This window comes from Topomyia yanbarensis, chromosome 3, assembly GCF_030247195.1.
Source record: "Topomyia yanbarensis strain Yona2022 chromosome 3, ASM3024719v1, whole genome shotgun sequence".
Lineage (NCBI taxonomy): Eukaryota > Metazoa > Arthropoda > Insecta > Diptera > Culicidae > Topomyia > Topomyia yanbarensis.
The window spans coordinates 24,058,134-24,079,299 of record NC_080672.1 but is presented as its reverse complement, the minus strand read 5'-3'; the positions used below and the strand labels follow the sequence as shown (position 1 = coordinate 24,079,299).

At 38.1% G+C, this 21,166-nt stretch overlaps 2 protein-coding genes across 6 annotated transcripts in view; one reads left to right on the top strand and one right to left on the bottom strand.

Annotated features, from left to right (window-relative positions):
• Positions 1-1,677: 1,677 nt before the first annotated feature.
• Positions 1,678-9,999, top strand: LOC131686836 (DNA-directed RNA polymerase II subunit RPB1-like). Its single transcript, XM_058970831.1, is given in 3 exon segments — positions 1,678-1,687; positions 7,521-9,670; positions 9,673-9,999. Coding segments are annotated over 3 exon segments (2,397 nt in total). The 3' UTR covers positions 9,910-9,999.
• A 2,962-nt stretch (positions 10,000-12,961) lies between these two features.
• Positions 12,962-21,166, bottom strand: part of LOC131692748 (ras-related protein Rap-1b) — a 250,214-nt gene continuing 242,009 nt past the window's right edge. For all 5 annotated transcript variants that reach the window (XM_058979982.1, XM_058979984.1, XM_058979981.1 and 2 more), the window contains 3 exons: positions 17,045-17,242; positions 15,251-15,343; positions 12,962-15,175 (listed from right to left, as the gene is read on the bottom strand). In XM_058979982.1, the coding sequence (XP_058835965.1) occupies positions 14,933-15,175; positions 15,251-15,343; positions 17,045-17,242 (534 nt within the window). In that variant the 3' untranslated portion in view covers positions 12,962-14,932. The remainder of the gene's footprint in view (positions 15,176-15,250; positions 15,344-17,044; positions 17,243-21,166) is intronic.

Sequence of the window (21,166 nt, the reverse complement as noted above, 5' to 3'; positions counted from 1 at the left end):
GGAGAAAAGCCAAGTAAATTTTTCAATTCTTTGGATATTTCATCCAAACTTTGACCTTGAGGTAGCCCTTTCAAGACAGCCTTGAATGGTCTATCTGTCTTGAAATCATATGAATAAAATTTATATAACTTCTCCGTAAGATACTGGAGTAGTCGTTTGTGGCCAATCAATTCCTCTGCTGTAACTCGACATTCTCCTCTTCGGCCAATCTGAAAAGAGACTTTTACGTCCGAAATGAACGTCGAAAGCTCAGTTCGAAAGGCTTTGATTATTGTCTTAATTATAATTATAATAAGATGGCTCGATAAAGTTGGAATACATAATATCATATGGAGCAAAAAAGAATTACATCGCTTTTCGAAGCATTTTCTTTCGAAATAAACCTTTTTACATTTCTAATAGTTAATTAACTGACAATGTGAAAACTGAAACATTATTAAGTGACTCGTTAGAATGGTTACTATTGGAATTTGACTTGCAAGAATCGTTACTGGAACAATTTGTGATACGCCAGGTATTTTATGAAAGGTCTCTAAACGGCTATGAGTTTTTTTAAACCCGAGGAAGCTTCCATGATGATTCTTTCATGCAATATATGCTAGTTTCTACGTCTTGCTTAGAAGTAATGTTTCTACAAACCTTATAATTGTCCATCCTACATCCATGGTCTTGTTAATCCGAAAAGTCTAGTTGTATTGTTATCCGAAAGTCGCTGCTTTCTCCGATAGAATAGGGCCACCGAATGACGTCACTTATTGCTTATTTTCCTTTAAAACATACTTGACAACGAATACACAACAAAAACCAATACAAATAATGCAGCTGACATAATGTAATTCACTTCCGATATAAGGCACGCGCATTCATACACAATCGGGAGATAACTGAATGAATAATGAACCTAATATCTGATCGATAAACGCGATTTGAAGCATAGGCACTATAATTTCTTACATTAATTTATACACGTCTGGTCCTCAACTTATATTAACACTTGTTGATTCCAGATTGCATTGAATAGCACCTATATATTGACAACTTCCCCAATCACATTTTCTTTTATCAAAATCACTCGATCATCCTACTGCCGCCATAAAACGCTAAATCCGAACAAACCATACGACCGAAAGCATAAACCGAAACTAAGTGCACGACGTGCTGCTTGCGATCACCGGCGACAGGACATACATGGGGTGGTGATCCCTGCCAACCGTTGCCAAGGGTGATAGTGTATAAACATCATTGACCGCGGGGTGGTTTGTATTAAAGGATCTGTGCGCTTGTGCGGTGCGTGAAGTGGCCTTTCGGCGGTATTGGGGTGTACACACAGTTGTTACACATTCAGCATTACTACCGTGTTGATATTCAACCTATTCTGATTTTTTTCAATATCTACATGCAATGATATGAGTTTTGATAAAATAGTATATCGTCGAAGTATGCTTTGAAATACCTTAGGAAACAAGCGGTCTCAGTGGATTTGTAGTGTAGCGAAAAGAAAAAAAAATGATATGCTTGACTTGACAAGTACCGTCATCGGGGGTTAGTTTACGCTAAAATTAAAGAATGATACTTGAGCTAATAGTTCAAATTTAACGTCATATTTCGACAAAAGCAAAACCTAATATTATTCGCTGGTGCAACACAAATATAAAAATTGGATATAGATTTAAGAGAATGCTTGCAAGTAATCATAGTAGGCGATGAAAAAGCAAAATATACAAAATACGCGAAAAGCATTGTAATTTTAATTCTCTTGGAAAGGTGTGACATACTAATCAAATTATTAGATAAGAGTATTTAGTTTACGTAAAATTAACCTGGCAATGGGATGCAATTATTTGTGTTCGTACTTTTTGCCCGCATATTTGATTGTTTGGTAATTGAACTACTTTACACGAAGTTCTACTCAAGTCTTTATTAGACAAAAATAACTTGCTTATAATCTATACTCTTGCTCAAATCTGAGATTAATTTGTTTAAAAAAAAAGCTTTTAATCCACCTAACAGTGTGATGAGACATTTCTTATAACTCTTATCACTCTCTTCGGATATTATATCGTTTGAGAACATTTAGAACATGATGCTTCGCGATGTTTTTGATAACACATACTACCTGGGATAGTGGCAGGACTCAGAGAATCGCTCAAATCAGCATAGGACAACATCAGTGCTGGAAATCTCAAACCAAATCAATGGGAAAGCGAAAAAATGGCCCATAAAATAAACATACAAACGAATTATTGCTAATGCTCTGTTAATAATGTTAATAATATCTAAATTCCTCAATAAATGCATTGTGGTGGGAAAAATGAATTTTCCTAAAGGGGTTATGTATATTGTACTGAGCCAAAAAAATCGATTTTTTTTTTGAATCGATTTGAAGTTTATACTTTACTCAAATTTCCAACGCGACTGAGAACTAAGAAATCAACGCTTTTTCTTGAAAAAAAAGCGATACTAGCAGTGACACCATTCAAAGAAAATCAACAGTGAATATTTCCAGACTTGGTTTTATTTCCTATTTAAGAACTAATGTGTTTTTTACATCCTAGATTGCATGATTCAGTGATCGAAACCCAAAACTTCATGAAGTATTTGAAATTATTAAATTAAAATGTGTGTTTGAAATTGACAAAATGATAGTATCTCCTCTTTGGCGATTGTTTACTTTTTCGGTCCCACCTATCAGCATTGAAGTATCGCCCTTACGTTTTTTACAATACCAATTTTACAATTAGTGGGGGTTTGGTGAAAATCGATCTTACTGTCTGGTCACGCCGAAGTGAACATCGCACCAGAAAAATGATTTTGACCGCCAAAATCGGCACTTGCAGATAGTGTGCGAAATCAAATATTTTCTCCCCCAACGTACAAATTATTCTCCAGCCTCAATCACCTAAGGCAGATCCTGCGCTACGATCATCGTTGCCCAGCTGACTGCTGATGTTAGCCACAACAACAATAAGTTTTCACTGTACGGCGATTTCTACGCAAATTCGTCGCCGTAGCAGCACCGAGAGCAGATGATCGCACACGGCTGGGTCATCTTCCCCTTCAGCCGTCTCATGTCCTGTGGGAGCAGCAGGGCAGTAGGGCAGTACTAAGTTTATCGCCGATCAAGACAGTCCAGTACAATTGACTGTGCGTCGCGCTCGCCGTGCATACGTCGCACGACCGGATCACCACAGACCGGGACTTAGAAATATTAGAAGCAGTGAAATTTAAATATAACAATGTTGTAAATAGTGTAAATAAATGTTGTTATGATTACAGTAGGACTTTCTGGTGTTGTGTGGACTGGAAAGGTCCGAAGAAGGCGGAAAAGAACGCCCTTTTGCCGGCCTGTGCGGGGCCAGCCAAGCTTGTTTCTTTCCGGGTGCTGTTCTTTCGCTTTGGGTTTCACTGCTTTTCTCGGGCTAGAGTATCGGCCAGATCCCGGCGTAAACACTGCCCAAACGGCATAATTCTAAAACCGTAATTATTGAAGTTTTAAAATTATGCAGAATTAATTTTTCAGAAAATAGTAACAGAGTTCGTGTCTTTAGCGAATTTGTTGAGACTTTATTGTAGTCATGAATATTAACCTGAGAAAATTCACCATAAATACTTCTTGGACGATATACCGTCAAAATTTTTTTATCAAATGATGCGCTGTTTAACGTTTGTAAAACTCACCGAAGATACTAAACCTCCGAAATTGGCGGTTTCAAAATGATGTTATCTTGACCTTAAATTACTGTTTTTGAACATTTGACCTATACATATAATTGGTCATACAACAAAAATCAAATGCTCATCAAAATCGATCAGAACCTGCTAGAATCGAATGGAAATCGTCATTTTTCATAAATTTCTCTCTACATTCGGAAAGTGTTATCCTCGTTATTAATCATATTACGTTTTCATCTCAACTCGACGTATTCCCAAAATAAAAACCTGTTTTAATCCACCTAGTGGTGCATTGTGCTTTTCTCATTTGTCCAAACTACGATTCCATAGCTGGTTATGTTCAATACAATGGTGGAAATGAATATTACATGTCCAGTACGATTTGCACATACGTACAATGGATCGTCAGCCACGATCTTGAGATACTATGTGATACTGAAACATCGTTTGACCGCCGCTTGTTTCAAGCGATGTTTCAGTATCACATAGTAAGATCCGGGAGGTCCGGGTCCTGCCGAAAATTTTCAACTTGTTGAGAAATTTTAAACTAGTTTTAATTTTAAAACAGCAACCCCTCACTGCATACTCCCTCCGGGCCGGTATGATTGACTATTTTTAGAGTGATTGCATAACCTTTCTATATAAGAAAGGCAAAAAAGTCCAAAAAAATCATTTTTTTTCAAACATTATTTTTTCGAGTTTATATCAAATCTCAATGGTTCATGCATTATAAAGTCATTTTACATCAAAAATACAAATTTGATTTTGAAAATTTTTCATTTCACTTTATATGGGAATTTGCTGTGTGATTGCACTCTTCAACTCGTAACTCCGGAACCGGAAGTCCAATCAATAAAAAATTCAATTGCAGCCGATGGGAAGGTTGTACCTTTCATTTGAGACTAACTTTGTGCAAATCAGTCCAGCCATCTCTGATTAACAGAGGTCACATTTTTTTCCACATACACACATACACACACAGACATTTTCCGATGAACTGAGTCGATTGGTATATGACACTCAGCCCTCGCGGTCGGAATTAGATTGACGAATTTTAGAGTGAATGAGAAAGACAAAAACATTTTAGTAAATGTTGAAAGTTATGCATTTTTTATTGGTGAGCAGTTCTATGTTTCATAGACATTAAATCAATTTTAACTTCGCTTCCTATTAAATAAAGACCCTTATTACAGTACATCTCTACAAAAGCGAGCTCAATTTGAAAAGAAATCTGAGGATTATGATTGATTACAGAACTCTGGAATTTTCTATTGGAATGTTTTCAGGCAGGAATTTGATATTGATGCTATTAGACAACTGTGAAATCAAGACTAATAGATCAGTTACATATCAGGACCCCATTCCGACAATTTATCAAAAGACCTCATGATGTTTACAACAACAACAAGTTATCAATGTACGGATCAGATAATTGTTATTGTGATATTGAATTAAATCAGTCAGCATCAATAAATTTTCAACTTCAATCCAATTTTTTTTTTGGGTGTGGTGGGTGTGGAGGTTGTATTGTGTTAAACCCCAAATCCTTCTCTTGGCTACGCCGTTGCTTGGAGTTATTTATTTAGCTTTTCATTTTCCGATATGTTTCAGATCGATCCGATGGTCATAAGTTAGAAAAATTGCAGTCAGAAGGTTCGCACAAATGAACATTTTTGTACTGATAAGTTATCAAGTTCCTTCCAGACAACTTGGAAGTGTTCGGTGATTATTTCTAGCGGTTGTAGATACAAAAATGAAATGCAAAATTGGTTTTATCGAAATAATGTTTGGCTTATTTCAATGGATTATTACTATATTGAACAATTATTAGGCGACAAAGAGTAATCCACAAACAACAAACCATAACTTTTAAAGTATTCAAAATAGATATTTGAAGTCTTCAGTAAAGTTATTCGCAAAAGTAAGAGCTACAAATTTGCTGAAGACATCATTTCGATATAATCACTTCCAAGAAAATTTGTGAAAATTTCTCACTCATAGGGGGATTAATCAGCAAAAGCACAACACCAAAAGAAAGGGCATATTACCTCCATTAAATTCTCCGAAGATACTATTGTCCTAAAATAAACCGTTTTGGCGTTAATAATAGATTACATGTTTTTGGTCATATTTCTGGCAATGGGAAATGATAAAAATCTGTCGTCTGCATTTAATGTTAAATATCTCTTTTGATAATAGTCCGATTTCAACAATCTATAGCTTGTTCGAAAGGTATTCGTTAAAGCTGTCTAAAAACATATAAACTGTTAATCTATATTGTCAATTTCAGCAGATAATTTAAAAAAAACTGCAAAAAACGCCATTTTTACGCATTCAAACATTCATATCTTGAAAACTAAACATCATAATCAAAAACAAATCAATAGCGTTCATACTGTTTTTTAGTTCTTTCATTTAAAATTGGTTTGGATAAGATTGGTTCAGCCATTGCTGAGAAACACGAATTAGAATTTGTCCGTTACATACACACACACACAGACACACACACACACACACACACACACACACACACACACACACACACACACACAGACATTGTCCCAAATCGTCGAGCTGAGTCGATTGGTATATAAGACTCGGCCCTCCGGGCCTCGGAAAAAATCTTGAAGGTTTGAGCGAATTCTATACATTTCTTTTATAAGAAATGTAAAAAAAATAGACACTTTACGAAGCTTCTTAAAAATAAGCTAAAGTCAAGTTTCGGTTTTTTGTAGTTTTTGTACCTAAAAACCGAACAATATACTTAAAAAGTATAACAAATCAGTATTTTATAGGTTTAGAGTAAAAATCATTTCAAATTAAAATGATTCGGTAGACTATTCTGGTTTAATAAGCGATCTACGAAAAAAGTAGATGATCAAAGTCACCCCGGTTTACGGTACAACCTTCCCATCGGCTGCTATCGATTTCGATTGGATCGAGGTTCCGGTTCCGGAATTACGAGTTGAAATGTGCGGCCACACAGCTATTTTTCATTTAAACAGGTACCACTATCGCCACTATCAATATGATGCAAAATTTATTAAAATGGGTGCAAATTAAAGATTATATTTTTTGTTCCAAGTATTTCACCGTTGACACGTACACACCAAAAAAATCTGAATTTTATCGTTGATGTAATTGCAAACATGACATAATTCAACAAACCGTAATTTACCAAATGACGGAACATTACCGTGTTCCGTTTAATTTTACATGAAACATATACTTTACATGCGCAATGACATAAAATTACACTTCCTACCATTCAGAATAAACGCTGTATGTGGAGTAAAATTACATGATTTACGAAATTAAACGTCATGTAAAATTAAAATCAAACGTAAAACTAAGTCATTTTTGATGCTCGTATATGTCAGGGTCAGGAGACGTAAATTTACACCATTTTTTCTAGGTGTGTAGCTCATCAAGTTTGTGGCTGGCAAGCCATTGTGTATAAGTGCAAAGTGTACTAAGAATGTAATAGACATTTTAACAATTATATTGAACATTTCCAGCCATAGAGTCATAGTTTGGAGAAATGAGAAAGGCTCAATTGTACCACTAGGTAAATTAAAACCGGGTTTTTTCAATTTAAAATTACCGTGGCTGTTTTTTCCTTTACAAAATTTTAGAATTCGAATATTGATTTTTTTTCTTGTGTATAGTTGTCATGTAATGTACAATAAAAATGTAATATATACATTTGAAAGCTTTTAATGAATATAAACAACGCAAAAGTTCTCGTGTTCATCATTGAGAAAAGCACAATTGCACCGCTAGGTGGATTAAAACAGGTTTTTTGGTGTATTTATGGATTATTGAGACCATTTTATGATGTTTTTAAGGTTGTGAAACTTTGTACGGACCATCGAAGAACGTAACACTGGGTGTACCGAGGTTGAAGGAAATCATTAATATCTCTAAGCGACCAAAAGCTCCTTCGCTAACGGTTTTCCTCACCGGAGGAGCAGCTCGAGATGCGGAGAAGGCCAAGAATGTTCTTTGCAGGCTGGAGCACACGACACTGAGGAAGGTAACTGCAAATACAGCTATTTACTACGATCCAGATCCACAGAGGACGGTCATTGCCGAGGATCAGGAGTTTGTAAATGTTTACTATGAAATGCCGGACTTCGATCCCACCAGAATTTCGCCGTGGTTGTTACGTATTGAACTGGATCGCAAGCGAATGACGGATAAGAAGCTGACGATGGAACAAATTGCGGAGAAGATTAATGCCGGTTTCGGTGACGATTTAAATTGTATTTTCAATGACGACAACGCCGACAAATTGGTGCTTCGAATTCGTATCATGAATCACGAAGATAACAAGTTCCAGGAAAACGAAGAGGAAAATATGGACAAGATGGAGGACGACATGTTCCTTAGATGTATCGAAGCCAACATGTTATCGGACATGACCCTACAAGGAATTGAAGCTATCGGTAAGGTGTACATGCATTTACCACAAACAGATGCCAAGAGGAGAATTGTTATTACACCGGAGGGAGAATTCAAAGCCATCGGAGAATGGCTGCTGGAAACTGACGGTACCTCGATGATGAAGGTACTGAGTGAGCGAGATGTTGATCCGGTGAGAACGGCCAGTAACGATATCTGCGAGATCTTCCAAGTATTGGGCATTGAAGCTGTGCGAAAATCGGTTGAAAAAGAAATGAACAACGTACTACAGTTCTACGGTCTATACGTAAACTATCGTCATTTGGCTTTGCTGTGCGACGTCATGACTGCAAAAGGTCACTTGATGGCCATTACTCGTCACGGTATCAACAGACAGGATACAGGTGCTCTTATGAGATGTTCTTTCGAAGAAACGGTCGACGTGTTAAACGACGCAGCGGCTCATGCTGAGGTCGATCCTATGAGAGGTGTATCGGAGAATATCATTATGGGTCAGCTGCCCAGGATGGGAACCGGTTGTTTCGATTTGCTACTGGATGCAGAAAAATGCAAGTTGGGTATGGAAATTCCACACACTTCAATTATGGGAGCCACAGGAATGTTCTTTGATCCTGGAGCGACACCTAGCATGAGTCCTGCTATGACTCCTTGGCAACAGTCACAAACTCCAGGATATGGCGAATGGTCTCCTTCCGGACCACCAAGTGGAATGACCCCAGGAGGGCCAGCTTTCTCTCCATCAGCACAATCCGATGCCTCCGGCATGTCACCATCTTGGTCCCCTATGCCGGGTTCTCCAAGTTCGCCAGGACCATCGATGTCTCCATATTTTACGGTGTCATCGCCAAGTGCATCCCCATCCTACTCACCGAGTAGTCCAAATTATGCCGCTGCTTCCCCAGGTGGAGCTTCTCCGGGATAGTCTCCGACTAGTCCAAGCTATTCACCGACTAGTCCAAGTTACTCGCCAACAAGTCCACGTTATTCGCCGACATCACCAAATTACAGTCCGGCGTCACCAAACTATTCGCCAACCTCTCCGAGCTACTCTCCAACATCTCCACTGTACTCGCCAACGGGCACCTATGCTCCGTCGAGCCCGGCCTATTCCCCAACATCACCCTCATACTCACCAACAAGTCCGTACTCGCCTACTTCTCCCAGTTATTCGCCGACTTCTCCAGCTTACTCCCTAACAAGCCCTTCCTATTCACCCTCAAGTCCTTCCTATTCCCCAACATCCCCCTCTTATTCCCCAACATCTCCCAGCTATTCACCAACATCCCCCAATTACACTCCGGCGACCCCATCCTACTCCCCAACCAGTCCAAACTATTCACCCAGCTCTCCCCATTATTCACCAACCTCTCCAAGCTACTCACCATCCTCTCCGAAATATTCACCAACATCCCCCAGCTACTCGCCAACGTCTCCATCGTACAGTGGCAGTCCCCACTACACACCCACCAGCCCGCAGTACTCTCCGAACAGTCCGAAGTACTCTCCAACATCCCCAAGCTATTCACCGAGCTCACCGCAACACTCACCTAGTACTGGTAGCAGCAGCAACCTTTTGTCAGCTCACCGACATATTCACCTTCAACGGCTCGCTACTCGCCCAATTTGTCCTCCTACTCACCCGGCAGTCAGAAATACTCGCCCACCAGTCCGGTGTATACTCCAACATCGCCCCACTATTCACCCTCCAGTCCGGCTTACTCACCCACTGGCCAGGGTTACAGTCCCTCCAGCCCCGCCAGTCCAACCTATTCTCCGACCAGTCCATCGTATGAAGATAGCCCGGAAGATTAGAGATATAATCGCACAAATTCTGCCCAAGGCAGCGACCGTGTTTGGCAAGCGGAAGCGATGGAGAAGGCTGACGTTAAGAAATGCGATTTGCGGAAACAAAAAAAAAATATTTGTGGTCTTTTCAAGAGGTTGCGTGATGTCTGACCCCATAAGAATTTGCTCGGGTCATTTTGCACGGTACAAAAGCGAAAGCTAGCAGCAAAGTAAGCAAACAATTTCACCTTCCACTAATAATATAATATCGCTACCTCAACATATTACACCAAGTCGTCCATGACAACATTAAAACTCGTTGCGAGTGATGCTTGGAGAAACCTTTTACTGGTGTTTACAACGGCGCTCGTATGATGGGTTTGTAGTTGACCAAAGCTATCTCTTCCTATTTGACTTTTGTTACAAAAAAGTTTTGCATACAAAGTAGAAAAATATATGCTGTGCACCTACTCTGGTCAGATGCGTGCCAGCTGATAAGAAATATCAACCTACTACAGTCAACACCAACAAACAGTCGCCGCTGTTAAAAAAAAATACAAAGAAATCTATCCAATAACAGATGTTTTGTCTTAAAACCTACTGCCAGTACCAACTGTGCAGTAACAACGATTGCGCTCAGTGCCTCCAAACCAACATCCAGCAACACAAATAAATAAGCAAACGTAGATGAATAGTGATATACAAAAGCAACTCGTGACAAGAAGAACATACGAGCATGAACATCAAAAAAATGCTTCACTGATAAGACAATGATCTGCGTCAAGAGGATCCACCACATAGGAATTGAATTTGTTCATTTTTTTATTTCGTTTAGGATAAAAAACCTACTGCTCAATCAAGCTAACTCATGAGACCTTGTCAAATAAACCAATTTAAAAAATCTGACATAAATCTCCACTAAAACAAATTTAAACTAACCATTTTGTAATCCAAGAAATGAAAAAAAATTACGATGTCAGCCAAACTATAGGAATTATAATAATGCGCTGTTACATTGTTCCACTTATATCATTTATTAGTGACAGTGATGTTGCCTCTCTGATGTCGGGTGCTACATACCCAATATGGACAGAGTCCTATGTAAATTATATAAAATTGTTTCAAATTGGTATCTTCATCGAAGGAAGCAGTATTCAATATCTTCTATAATGCGTAAAGTTTGTTCGATCTGCTTTTAAAGTAAAAGCCAATATTTACTCGAAGCTATCAATATGAGCAGTACCAATCTTTTCAACGACACTTGAACGTTACCCGGGCCCATAATTTGGCTTTGCGTTTGTCCGAACCGGGGTTTTCAATTGAACATAGGGAAGTTGATTTTACGAGCGTTTACTTTCGAGATGGCTCAAAATAAATCGAGACGGTGAGGTTCTTGAATGGTTAGAAGGTTTATCTCTTTTAGAACAAAAATAACATTATTGGTTCTGCGCCAGTCTAAAACGGTACGGGCCAAGTGAAAGATGCTAAGCTGACCTTAACAGTGTTAGGCTAAAAAAAGCAGAACTAGCTTTTGAAGGGATTCATCTCAGATGTGATGAAGTGTTGAATCATTTTGCCACATTCTCAGATCATTTGCTAGACATAGCGTTTTGATCAATTTTGAAAACTGTTTCTTCCGTTTCCTGCAAAGGTTTCTGGCGTCAATTGTGGTAATCGTGTACTGTTTTTCGCAACGGTTCAGTGCCTTTCGAATTTTTGATACGTCCATAAGGATTCATTGTTCTTGTTTAAAACAAATGAAAAGTTGGGTCGAAATGCTTAGTTATCTGATTCTTTTTGAACGTCTTGAGCAGATGGTAAACAGATCAAATAGCTGCTCTGTAACCGATCCCTCGATTAGAAGAAAGGATGTTGATGTTATTCTGAAATTATATTTATTGAAGTACAAACTTTAACCACAGAGAACAGACGTCCATCTTCAGCATTCAACTTGTGTAAAATCTCGAACGGTTTCGAAGGTAGTTTGGATATCTAAACCAGGTGCGCTACTGTCGTCATGTTTTTTTGTGGCTGAGTGCGACAGAATTGATAGCGGTTATTCCTCTACCCAGTCAAACTAGTCCGGAACCGATTCGGACTTCCAGCATGAATTCCAGCTCAAATGCGTCAACCGATAGAGTCGGAATCGGTTGTTTTCTTTGAGCTAGATTCCATGCAGAATCCATCCAGGATTTCGAACCGGTTCCAGAATCGATTTGACGGATAGTTGGGATAGGTTGGTGTGGCGGCGCTAGTGTTTTTCGTATATTAATTCAAATGTTTACACACGTTTTTTAAATATTTTTGTTCGATCATGGATGTCTGTTCTCTGTGCTTTAACTCTTACTCACACGTTAAAGAGTGTGTCTATTCCTTTGCAAATTGAGACTTCCGGATGAATAGATACATGCTTATTGTGAGGTCCCCAAAGTTGCGGGGCCCTGGCCCAGTGTACCTATGCGTAAAGGCGGTACTGTTCCTACCTCTGAAAAATATCTCCAAGGTAAATTTCTTGTTACATCACTAAGAATTCGTTCTTCCGGTTTCAGATTATACTAAAATGAAATTTAAAGGTTGATATCTTGATATCAAACACGATAGTGGGTAAAAATCACTGGAATAAAGAGTGCAGGTATTGACAGTCGAGGTTATCCTTTGATAAATCCAATCTCTAGGTAAACATTCGCCGTATCTAAAACAACCAACCTAACCTCAACAATACAAAAATAATTCCGGATCTCAATTATTCACAATAAAATATTGAGTTCGACTGAATATTTTGATGTGAAACGAAAGAACGAGTGGTTTCTTATCATTCGCAATTAAACTTTTTGTGAAACTATGTAATGTTTATCTTGAAACAATTAAAATAGAACAAGCACCCTATATCATCAATGCAAGAAAATACTTTCTTCATCATTTGGCTGGTACCAATAATGAAATCTAGTTGGCGCATCCAGCGGATGAATTTCACGTTTGAGAGCCAATGCAATCGATCGAATTGATGCTTCAATAAATTAAAACTTTTTCGAACAGTCCATCCATATGGAACTCAAATAACTGACACTAATAAAACAAATTTCGTTTAACCGTTCATATTTTATTTTCCATCATCATTGCCACAGACAAAGTACATGAATCTCGTTCTAACCATTGTCAGAGTGGATTCCTGCTATAGTACAAAAAATCTACCATCTCTTTCTGTACGTTTTTTGTTCCTATCAATTTCTTCTTGCATTGCACAGAGTTGTTTTTCTTCGTTTACTTCCTATATCTGATATATATATGTGTTGGTAAGGTTTGGCTATTTTTTAAATAATTTCTATATAACGATTTAGCACATTACTGTTGTGACGAACATTGCAAAGTATCCCTATAACCTCTCTGGGAAGCTAGTTTCTTTTTACGATATTAGCAATCAGAATGTTGAATAGCAAGTATGACAACTATTAGCATCTTTTTTTTCTTCTTCTTAATCTATTGGTAAATGTCGCTTTCTAGTATGTAGTTAGCTAGCTGCTAAATGTGGTGTTTGTTTAATTTTTATGTTTTTACATTATTCGTAATATAGTGACGCTTCACGTCCGTTTATTGCATATCGCTGTTGGATCTCACTTTCTGGTATGTATTTTATAACGATCAGGATTTGTTATTTTTTTCTTCTGTTCATGGAAAATTTCGGATAGGCTGTGCGCTTTTGTTGACCTCGAATGTTTGCAGTTGAAGCTAGACTGGAGTATGGATGTTAACATGTAGATATATCAACGAGAATATGGGAGAAAGAAGTTTTAAGTAAATTTGAAGTAGGATTTTCTTTTGTATAAATATATATTCGTTTTATTTTACATGCCATTGCTGATTGGTTTGGAAATTGCATTCCACTTTGTGTTCGCTTAGAAACTACCATAAACAAGAAACAAAGTTGTTTTTCTTTGGGGAAAATGTTTGCACTGGGTACAACTAAGCTGTTGTTTTTCCTAGTTCTGTTTGTTTTTTGGAAATAATCCATCTATTGTATTTGGTTAGCGTTGAATGGATTTACCCGTAATATTCCTGTTCGCTACTTTACATCTTTGACCTATTCGCGCCTTTCCAGATCTTTTTTTTTGGTTATGTTATGTTTTATCTAGCTGCTCAATAACAAAGTCAGGACTTTTGTTTCTCACAAACATCGAATTAATATAACTGTCGTGATCCGTCAAAGGTTGATGAGCACTCTTTTCTTTCACGTCCATCCGCGGAACACTTAGTCGAGTGAATGCTAAATAACGCTGAACTTTTTCCGTTCATAGATATGTGCCCATCGTACATTCTCTCACTCACACATTGGTACCTCGTTATTCCGATTCGAGCTTCAGGTAATAGGTCGTGGTAGTCGGAATATTGCTCTCGTTCGCTCATTCGCGATTCTTACATTACAACGCACACATATTCTTACAGGCAGGGCACCGAGCGGGCGACGGCTAAGGAGCTATCGAAGTAACCCGATGCTCCCATGCACACATCAACATGTTGCTATCCCGTTCTGAATCTCGTTCGTCTTTCAATGTTCATTCCCGCTAATTAGTTTCTCTCGCCTCGATCCCTGCGTTTCTTTCGTGCATACACAAACTCGCAAGTAGGAAAGGGAAACGGAGAATTGATTCGGAAACCATTGTAATGATGTTAGCTTCGGACATTTTCAATGTATTGGTGTCCGTTTATTTATTCATACGTACGACTCAAAGGTTAATCGCAGACAAGAATATGAGAACAAATACTAAGCAGCCATATAAAGCCGGTATGCACCAAGCTTGAATTAAACTTAAATATACAAACATTTTACTATTTTCAGTTTGACTCATATGTATAAGCTATATTCCCCACAATAACGTTAATTATTTTTTTTATTGAAATACATGAAACACTTGTCAAATACATTTTAGTAGGATAACTGCTTGGACTTTGCTTACTTTTGTATTGGAATATTTCTAGATTAGTTATTGAAACATAGCTCACATAATTACCAGAATTATGTGTGCACCTACAGCTGGTAACAACTCGAGCGGTATTAAGACAACACGCATGAATTCCGCTTTCCGCCGAGGCTCTTATCCTGGATTTGCTGTAAATGGGCCAACTGAGCGGCGGAGGGAACGTGAACCGAGGCTGGCGGCATGGCTTGCTGTGGTGTTGGAGGCCCCGTGCCACCTGCACTGCTGGATTGCTGCGGTAGTGATTGGCGCCTCCGCCGCCGCAAGGCCGGACTGAGGTTGTAGGCGATCTTTGCCTGGGCAAGCAGTTCCTTGAAGATCTGTAACGAGGGGGGGGGGGGGGGGGTGGGGTTGAATTCGGTTGGTGTTATAGGCGTTAGCTAACTTTTGCCTACCTGAGACACATTCCGGTTGAGCTTTGCCGATGCTTCGACGAAACCGTTTTCCCAGTCGACTGCTACCATCGATTCGGTTGTTCCACGTGGGATCTAAAATGAGAGGCAGAGATGGAGAGAATGGGTGAGAAAAAGCTTTCGTTTTGTTATAAAAGTTTCGTCGCTATAAAGCTTCAATCACGCAAACGTAAAAGCTTTGAAAGTGCACTGTTATTCAATCTCGCACAAATTGAACGGTTGTAAGTTTATTTTGCAAGTTCTTAAGGGACCATTCATAAATGACGTAGCATTATATGGGGGAGGGAGAGTTTTGTATTTTGTGACGATGTGTGACGACAGGGGGTAGGGGGTCAAGTTATGCTACGTAGCTTTTTTAAAGGGGAATAACATCGCTTTTTATTTTTTTTTTTAAATTTGCGTGGTCAAGGGGGGAATAGTTACCGTCAAGCTACGTTATTACTAGGGGGAGTATTTAGAGATTTGTGACGAAATGCTACGATGTGGGAGGGGGTGTTAAAAATCACTCAAAAAATGTTACGTCATTTCTGGAGGTCCCTAATTTGTTTTTAAAATCTTATTATTAAAACATTTTATTAATCATTTTATCAGCTTATCAGTTTATCAGTTTATTAGTTTATCAGTTTATCAGTTTATCAGTTTATCAGTTTATCAGTTTATCAGTTTATCAGTTTATCAGTTTATCAGTTTATCAGTTTATCAGTTTATCAGTTTATCAGTTTATCAGTTTATCAGTTTATCAGTTTATCAGTTTATCAGTTTATCAGTTTATCAGTTTATCAGTTTATCAGTTTATCAGTTTATCAGTTTATCAGTTTATCAGTTTATCAGTTTATCAGTTTATCAGTTTATCAGTTTATCAGTTTATCAGTTTATCAGTTTATCAGTTTATCAGTTTATCATTTTATCATTTGTTTTGTTTTCTTTTTTTGGGTTTCCTTTTCTGCACCAAATGTAGTGTTGATCAAACACGTTGGTCGCTAGAAACGCTTCTTGCGACTTAACAATATGCTTAATAAAATCTACCAAAAATTTGCATACCGAAACATCATCATATATCGCTCCGGACCCAATAAATCGCAACAATCTACATATTTATTGATTTTTTTATCCATTGACGGATTTATTCCCTCATTTCGCTAGCCGGAACCATCAGAAAAACCACTTCTATCGCACCACAGTCGTAACCACTTCCTTCGCCGCTGCTGGCGACGGTGCCATTCATCTTCCGCCGGTGGTTCGCAGCTAGCATTTCCAACAGCTTTCAATATTCATCGCCGTTCAAAGAAGCGGAACTGGATACGTTTTTTTTTTTCTGGCCCCTGTTCGTCCACATTGCACGCCATTTGCCTCCGGGAGGGGAAAAATTGAACAGATCCTTCGCCAGTCCCGCCGATAGGTGCATAATAGCCAATAATTGATGAGCACCGGCGAAGCTACTGGGGATTTTCATTCGTCAGACGAAGAGAGAAAAAAAAAAGAAAAAGTAACCATAACTTCTTCTTCCGCTGTAATCGAGAAGCGTGAGAATTGCTGCCAGGATTGTTGATCAAACGGTAGACACTGCGGTCTACATGCTGGGAGTTCTAGGAATGACCGGCGGTTGATATGGATATGAATAGCGTTTCGATCAAGATTAATTCATTTCGTTCATACATAGATTTATCTGGATGGGATTTTTCTGTTTTTCTTGCACCGAAGCTTTATCAATAGCACCTAGCTAACACCACCATCCATGCAGTGAGGTTTCGTTCGTGTGGAAGATTACATACTCACCTGTCGGATGTCGTCGTCCTCGTCGACCAGATCGGTCTTATTGCCGACTACCACAATCGGAACAGCGGTGGTGGATTTGATCTCGTGAATCTGTTCCCGAATCGCTTTGACCTCCTCGAACGTGACACTGTCGGTGACATCGTACACCAGGATGAATGCATCGGCCGATGAGATGGATAGGGCTCGCATTGCTGGAAACTGTTGCGAGGAGAAAGTGAGAGAAGGGGTAAATAAAATGCGATTTGATTCACTTTTGTATGGATTTAGGTTAGCAGCCGGTTTCAAGGTGCCGTTGAAAAGGAGTATTAACGTGTAGAGCAGTGGTTTTCAACCGGGGTGAGTTCACCCCCAAGGGTAAATTAGGCTATTGTAGGGGGTGAATTATACGGGATAAGTTCAACTTTAATCTTAACATTCCCGTCGGAGTGTTCAAGAACAAGTTTTTAATTGGCAAATTATGGTTTTTATCCAATTGAAAACCTTTTTTTGACAGGGTAATGATGGTGAGCAAAAAGAGGTACATCGTGGGGATCAATATTCGAAAGAGTCTGCTTTGAACTCCCGTTTGTATCGGACGTAACACTCAATCTCTCGCGGCTCTCTATTTTTTAAAGGGCTATCTAGAGTTTTTTCGACTACATCATTCGTTTTCGTGACTAGTAATATGAGTGAAATTATTTTCTTTTTTTTATAAATCAGTTATTTCGAGACTAATCGCGAATCAGTTTATTTTTTAATATATCTGAGTCCTTCCATAGCGAAAGTGCACTAAGTACGTAATGCCACTGCGAAGAAACCCGAAACTTCACCGCCTATCTCCAATTTCGGAGCCGTTCAAACTGAACTCCTCACATTGCTACCGGGCATGGGAGTCTCATATCCAGAACAAGCCTTGAGTGAAAATCAAATTTCTCACAAATCTGTCCGGTAGCGGTAGTCAAATGAGAAACACATCAGTAGAATGACATAGAATAGTGACAAGTTATTTGTTTCCCAATTTCCAATCGACATTAGACATTAGTATTTCTATACACCAAAAAAATATGAATTTTATCGTTGACGTAATTGCAATCGTGACACAATTTAACAATCCGTAATTTACGAAATGACGGAACATTACCGTGTTCCATTCAATTTTGAAATATAGTTTTCCTGAAGAAATACCTTTTTTTTTCGACTTTATGGAGTATTCTCAATGATTTGTAACGTTACAACCAAAATTTGTCACGTTACAGTTATGTATTTTTATTAAAGCAAGGATATCGGAACAGTCATACGCAAAACATCCTTAATCTGGGAACTGAGTATTTACGGGAAATTGCATGTTTATTTTGAAAAATGTGTTGTTTTTGTTAAACAAATGTTAATGACTTATGAAAAGGTCGTAATTTTACAAAGTAATGCTTTATGCTGAAAGAAAATCTAAAACAACTTGAAAATAGCTGAATTTTGAAGGAACATTTTTATGGGAATTTTGAAATGCATTCTATAACTAAATTATTTAAAGTTGTTGCAAATTAAATGAATTTTTGAAAAATGTTTCAACTTTTTATTATAAAATCTTTTATTTTTTTTATTATTTTCTCCATATCGCAATTTTAAACATTTTTGTTCACAATTATATTTTAAAAGCGTTATTTTTTATTTTGTTATAGAGGTTTAACCTTAGGGTCATTCGTCTCTTTTTTCGGGTTAGAAAAATCTCTTACCTAATTTGCGGGGCTAGGACTTGAACCCAGGTGAGCTGTGTACAAGGTAATCGATTTATCAACTACGCTATGCCATCCCCCTACATTAAACGTGTTAAGGTGCAATCAATTAGTTTTTATGTCCGATCACTAATCGATATACTTTTATGTGTAACATCTGGTTTTTCAAAAATATTTTTAGTTTATGTAGAATGAGAAAGTGGTCCCACAGAAATAAATAAAAAGTACTCCTAATCTGTGGTTCGGAAAAGGAGTTATTTTCTATCAACAACCATGCGGTAGGCTTGGGTAGAAAGCCCAACTCCTACCAGCAGAAGGCAAAAGATTTTTCATATTTCCTTTCGATCATGTCCATATGAGCCTGCCTCCATGGCGTAGCCAGGGGGTGGGGGTGTTAAAGCCGCCCCCAAACCAAAATATTTGGATCGAAAAAAACTTAAAGCTGACTAATTTAATTAAATATGGTTTTAATTAAATATCGTTTAAATTTTTGAAGGATCACTACATTAAGAATCTATTGATTTAGGCATCATGAGGAATTTTGGAAAACAGTGGGAATTGGATCTTGCAACTGAACTTTTAGACGAGGTAATATAGTTGTCAAATTGAATTCTTTTTGAAGTTTTATTTCTATAAAACGAATTTCGTATTTCATTTTTCTATCTACAGCCGCTAGAATAACCGCCGAACAATTCTAAGTTGTCTAGATGGAACTTATTCTTTCATCGGTGTAAAAAATTTCATTTGCACGAACCTTCTGACTGCAAATTTTCTAACTTATAACCATCGGATCGATCTGAAACATATCTCGGAAAATGAAAAGCGAAATAAATAACTCCAAGCAACGGCGTGGCCAAGGGGAGGCTTTGGGGTTCAACCCCCCCCCCCCACCTAAAAAAAAATAATTGGATTGAAGTTAAAAATTTATTGTTGCTGGCTGATTTAATTCAATATTACAATAAGAATTATTTGATCCATACATTGATAACCTGTTGTTGTAAACATCAAGAAGACTTTCGAAAAATTGTCGGAATGGGATCCTGATCTGTAACTGATCTGTTGGTCGTGATCTCTCAGTTGTCTCATAACATCAATATTAAATACCTGCCTGAAAACATTCTAACAGACACTCATTCCAGAGTTCTGAAATCAATCACAGTCCTCAGATTCCCAAATATATTGAGATCACTTTTGACGGTATGCACTGTAGTATAGACTAGGGTCTTTTTATTAATAGGAGGCGGAGCTGAGCATTTGATTATTGCTGTATTACTATGAATAGGTAAAATAAATGTTCGAAAACAGTAATTTAAGGTCAAGATCACATTATTTTGCAACCGCCAATTTCGGAGGTTTAGTATCTTCGATGAATTTTACCAACGTTAAATAGCACATCATCTGATAAAATAATTTTGGCGTTATATAAACCTAGAAGTATTTACGGAGAATCTACTCTCCAAACAAATTTAATTCTAGGGGAACGGGTAGAGCGTAGTTGGTAAATCGATTGCCTTGTGTGCAGCTCTAACCCAAACAGGGGTGAATGACCCTAAGGTTAAAACCTCTATAATCCAAATAAAAAATAATAATTCGAAACGTAACGTCTTCAGCAAAATCGTGTGCAGTGCTATTACAAATCACTTTGTTGAAGGCTCCATGTGTTCAGGGTATCAAAATATTTTAGGCTATTTGTATTTACCTTTAAAATAAATTATTATGATTTTAGTGTTTATGATACTCTTTTATATAAACAATAAAATTTACATTTTATACAAAGCATGAATTTGTGAAGCTCACAATAGAAAGTTATTTTGCATGACCATGAGCATGAGCATTTGTACAATTCGTAGTTGCTACTCCGTGATTGACCAGAACAAGCGAAATTGCATAGAGAATCAACGAATGGGGCCTGGGAGTAGCTGTCCATTCTCAATGTGCACGTTTCGAGAGTTCTATAAATTGCAATGTCAATAACGGCGCTGGCCACGTCCTTACAGTCATCGGGGAAGGAAAGGAATATTAGTGCAGCAAACGTTGTTATGGAGACCGTGTATACCTCTGAATCTCCACGTTTACCACGGAAAGGACTTTTTGTTAGTAGGATGGGGTAAAGAGTCACACAGATCTCGATTCACCTTGATAAGTGATACAATCTATGCAACTCTCAGAAGTGTTATCATGTGTTTATTGCTCTGGGCAGCCGGCTGCCGAGAATTTATGATAGATTTATCGTTTGTTGAATTAATTTGGTTTGTAAAAAAGCAACTTCAGCTCCGGACTGCCGACAGTTGGGAGTGTTGCTCATGTTTAATTGAATCTAATGTTCACGATATCATTAGTCTTTGTTTCTTTATTCCGGCGAATCACGACATTCTAAAAACAATACAATACCATGAAAAGCGATTACCTTTAG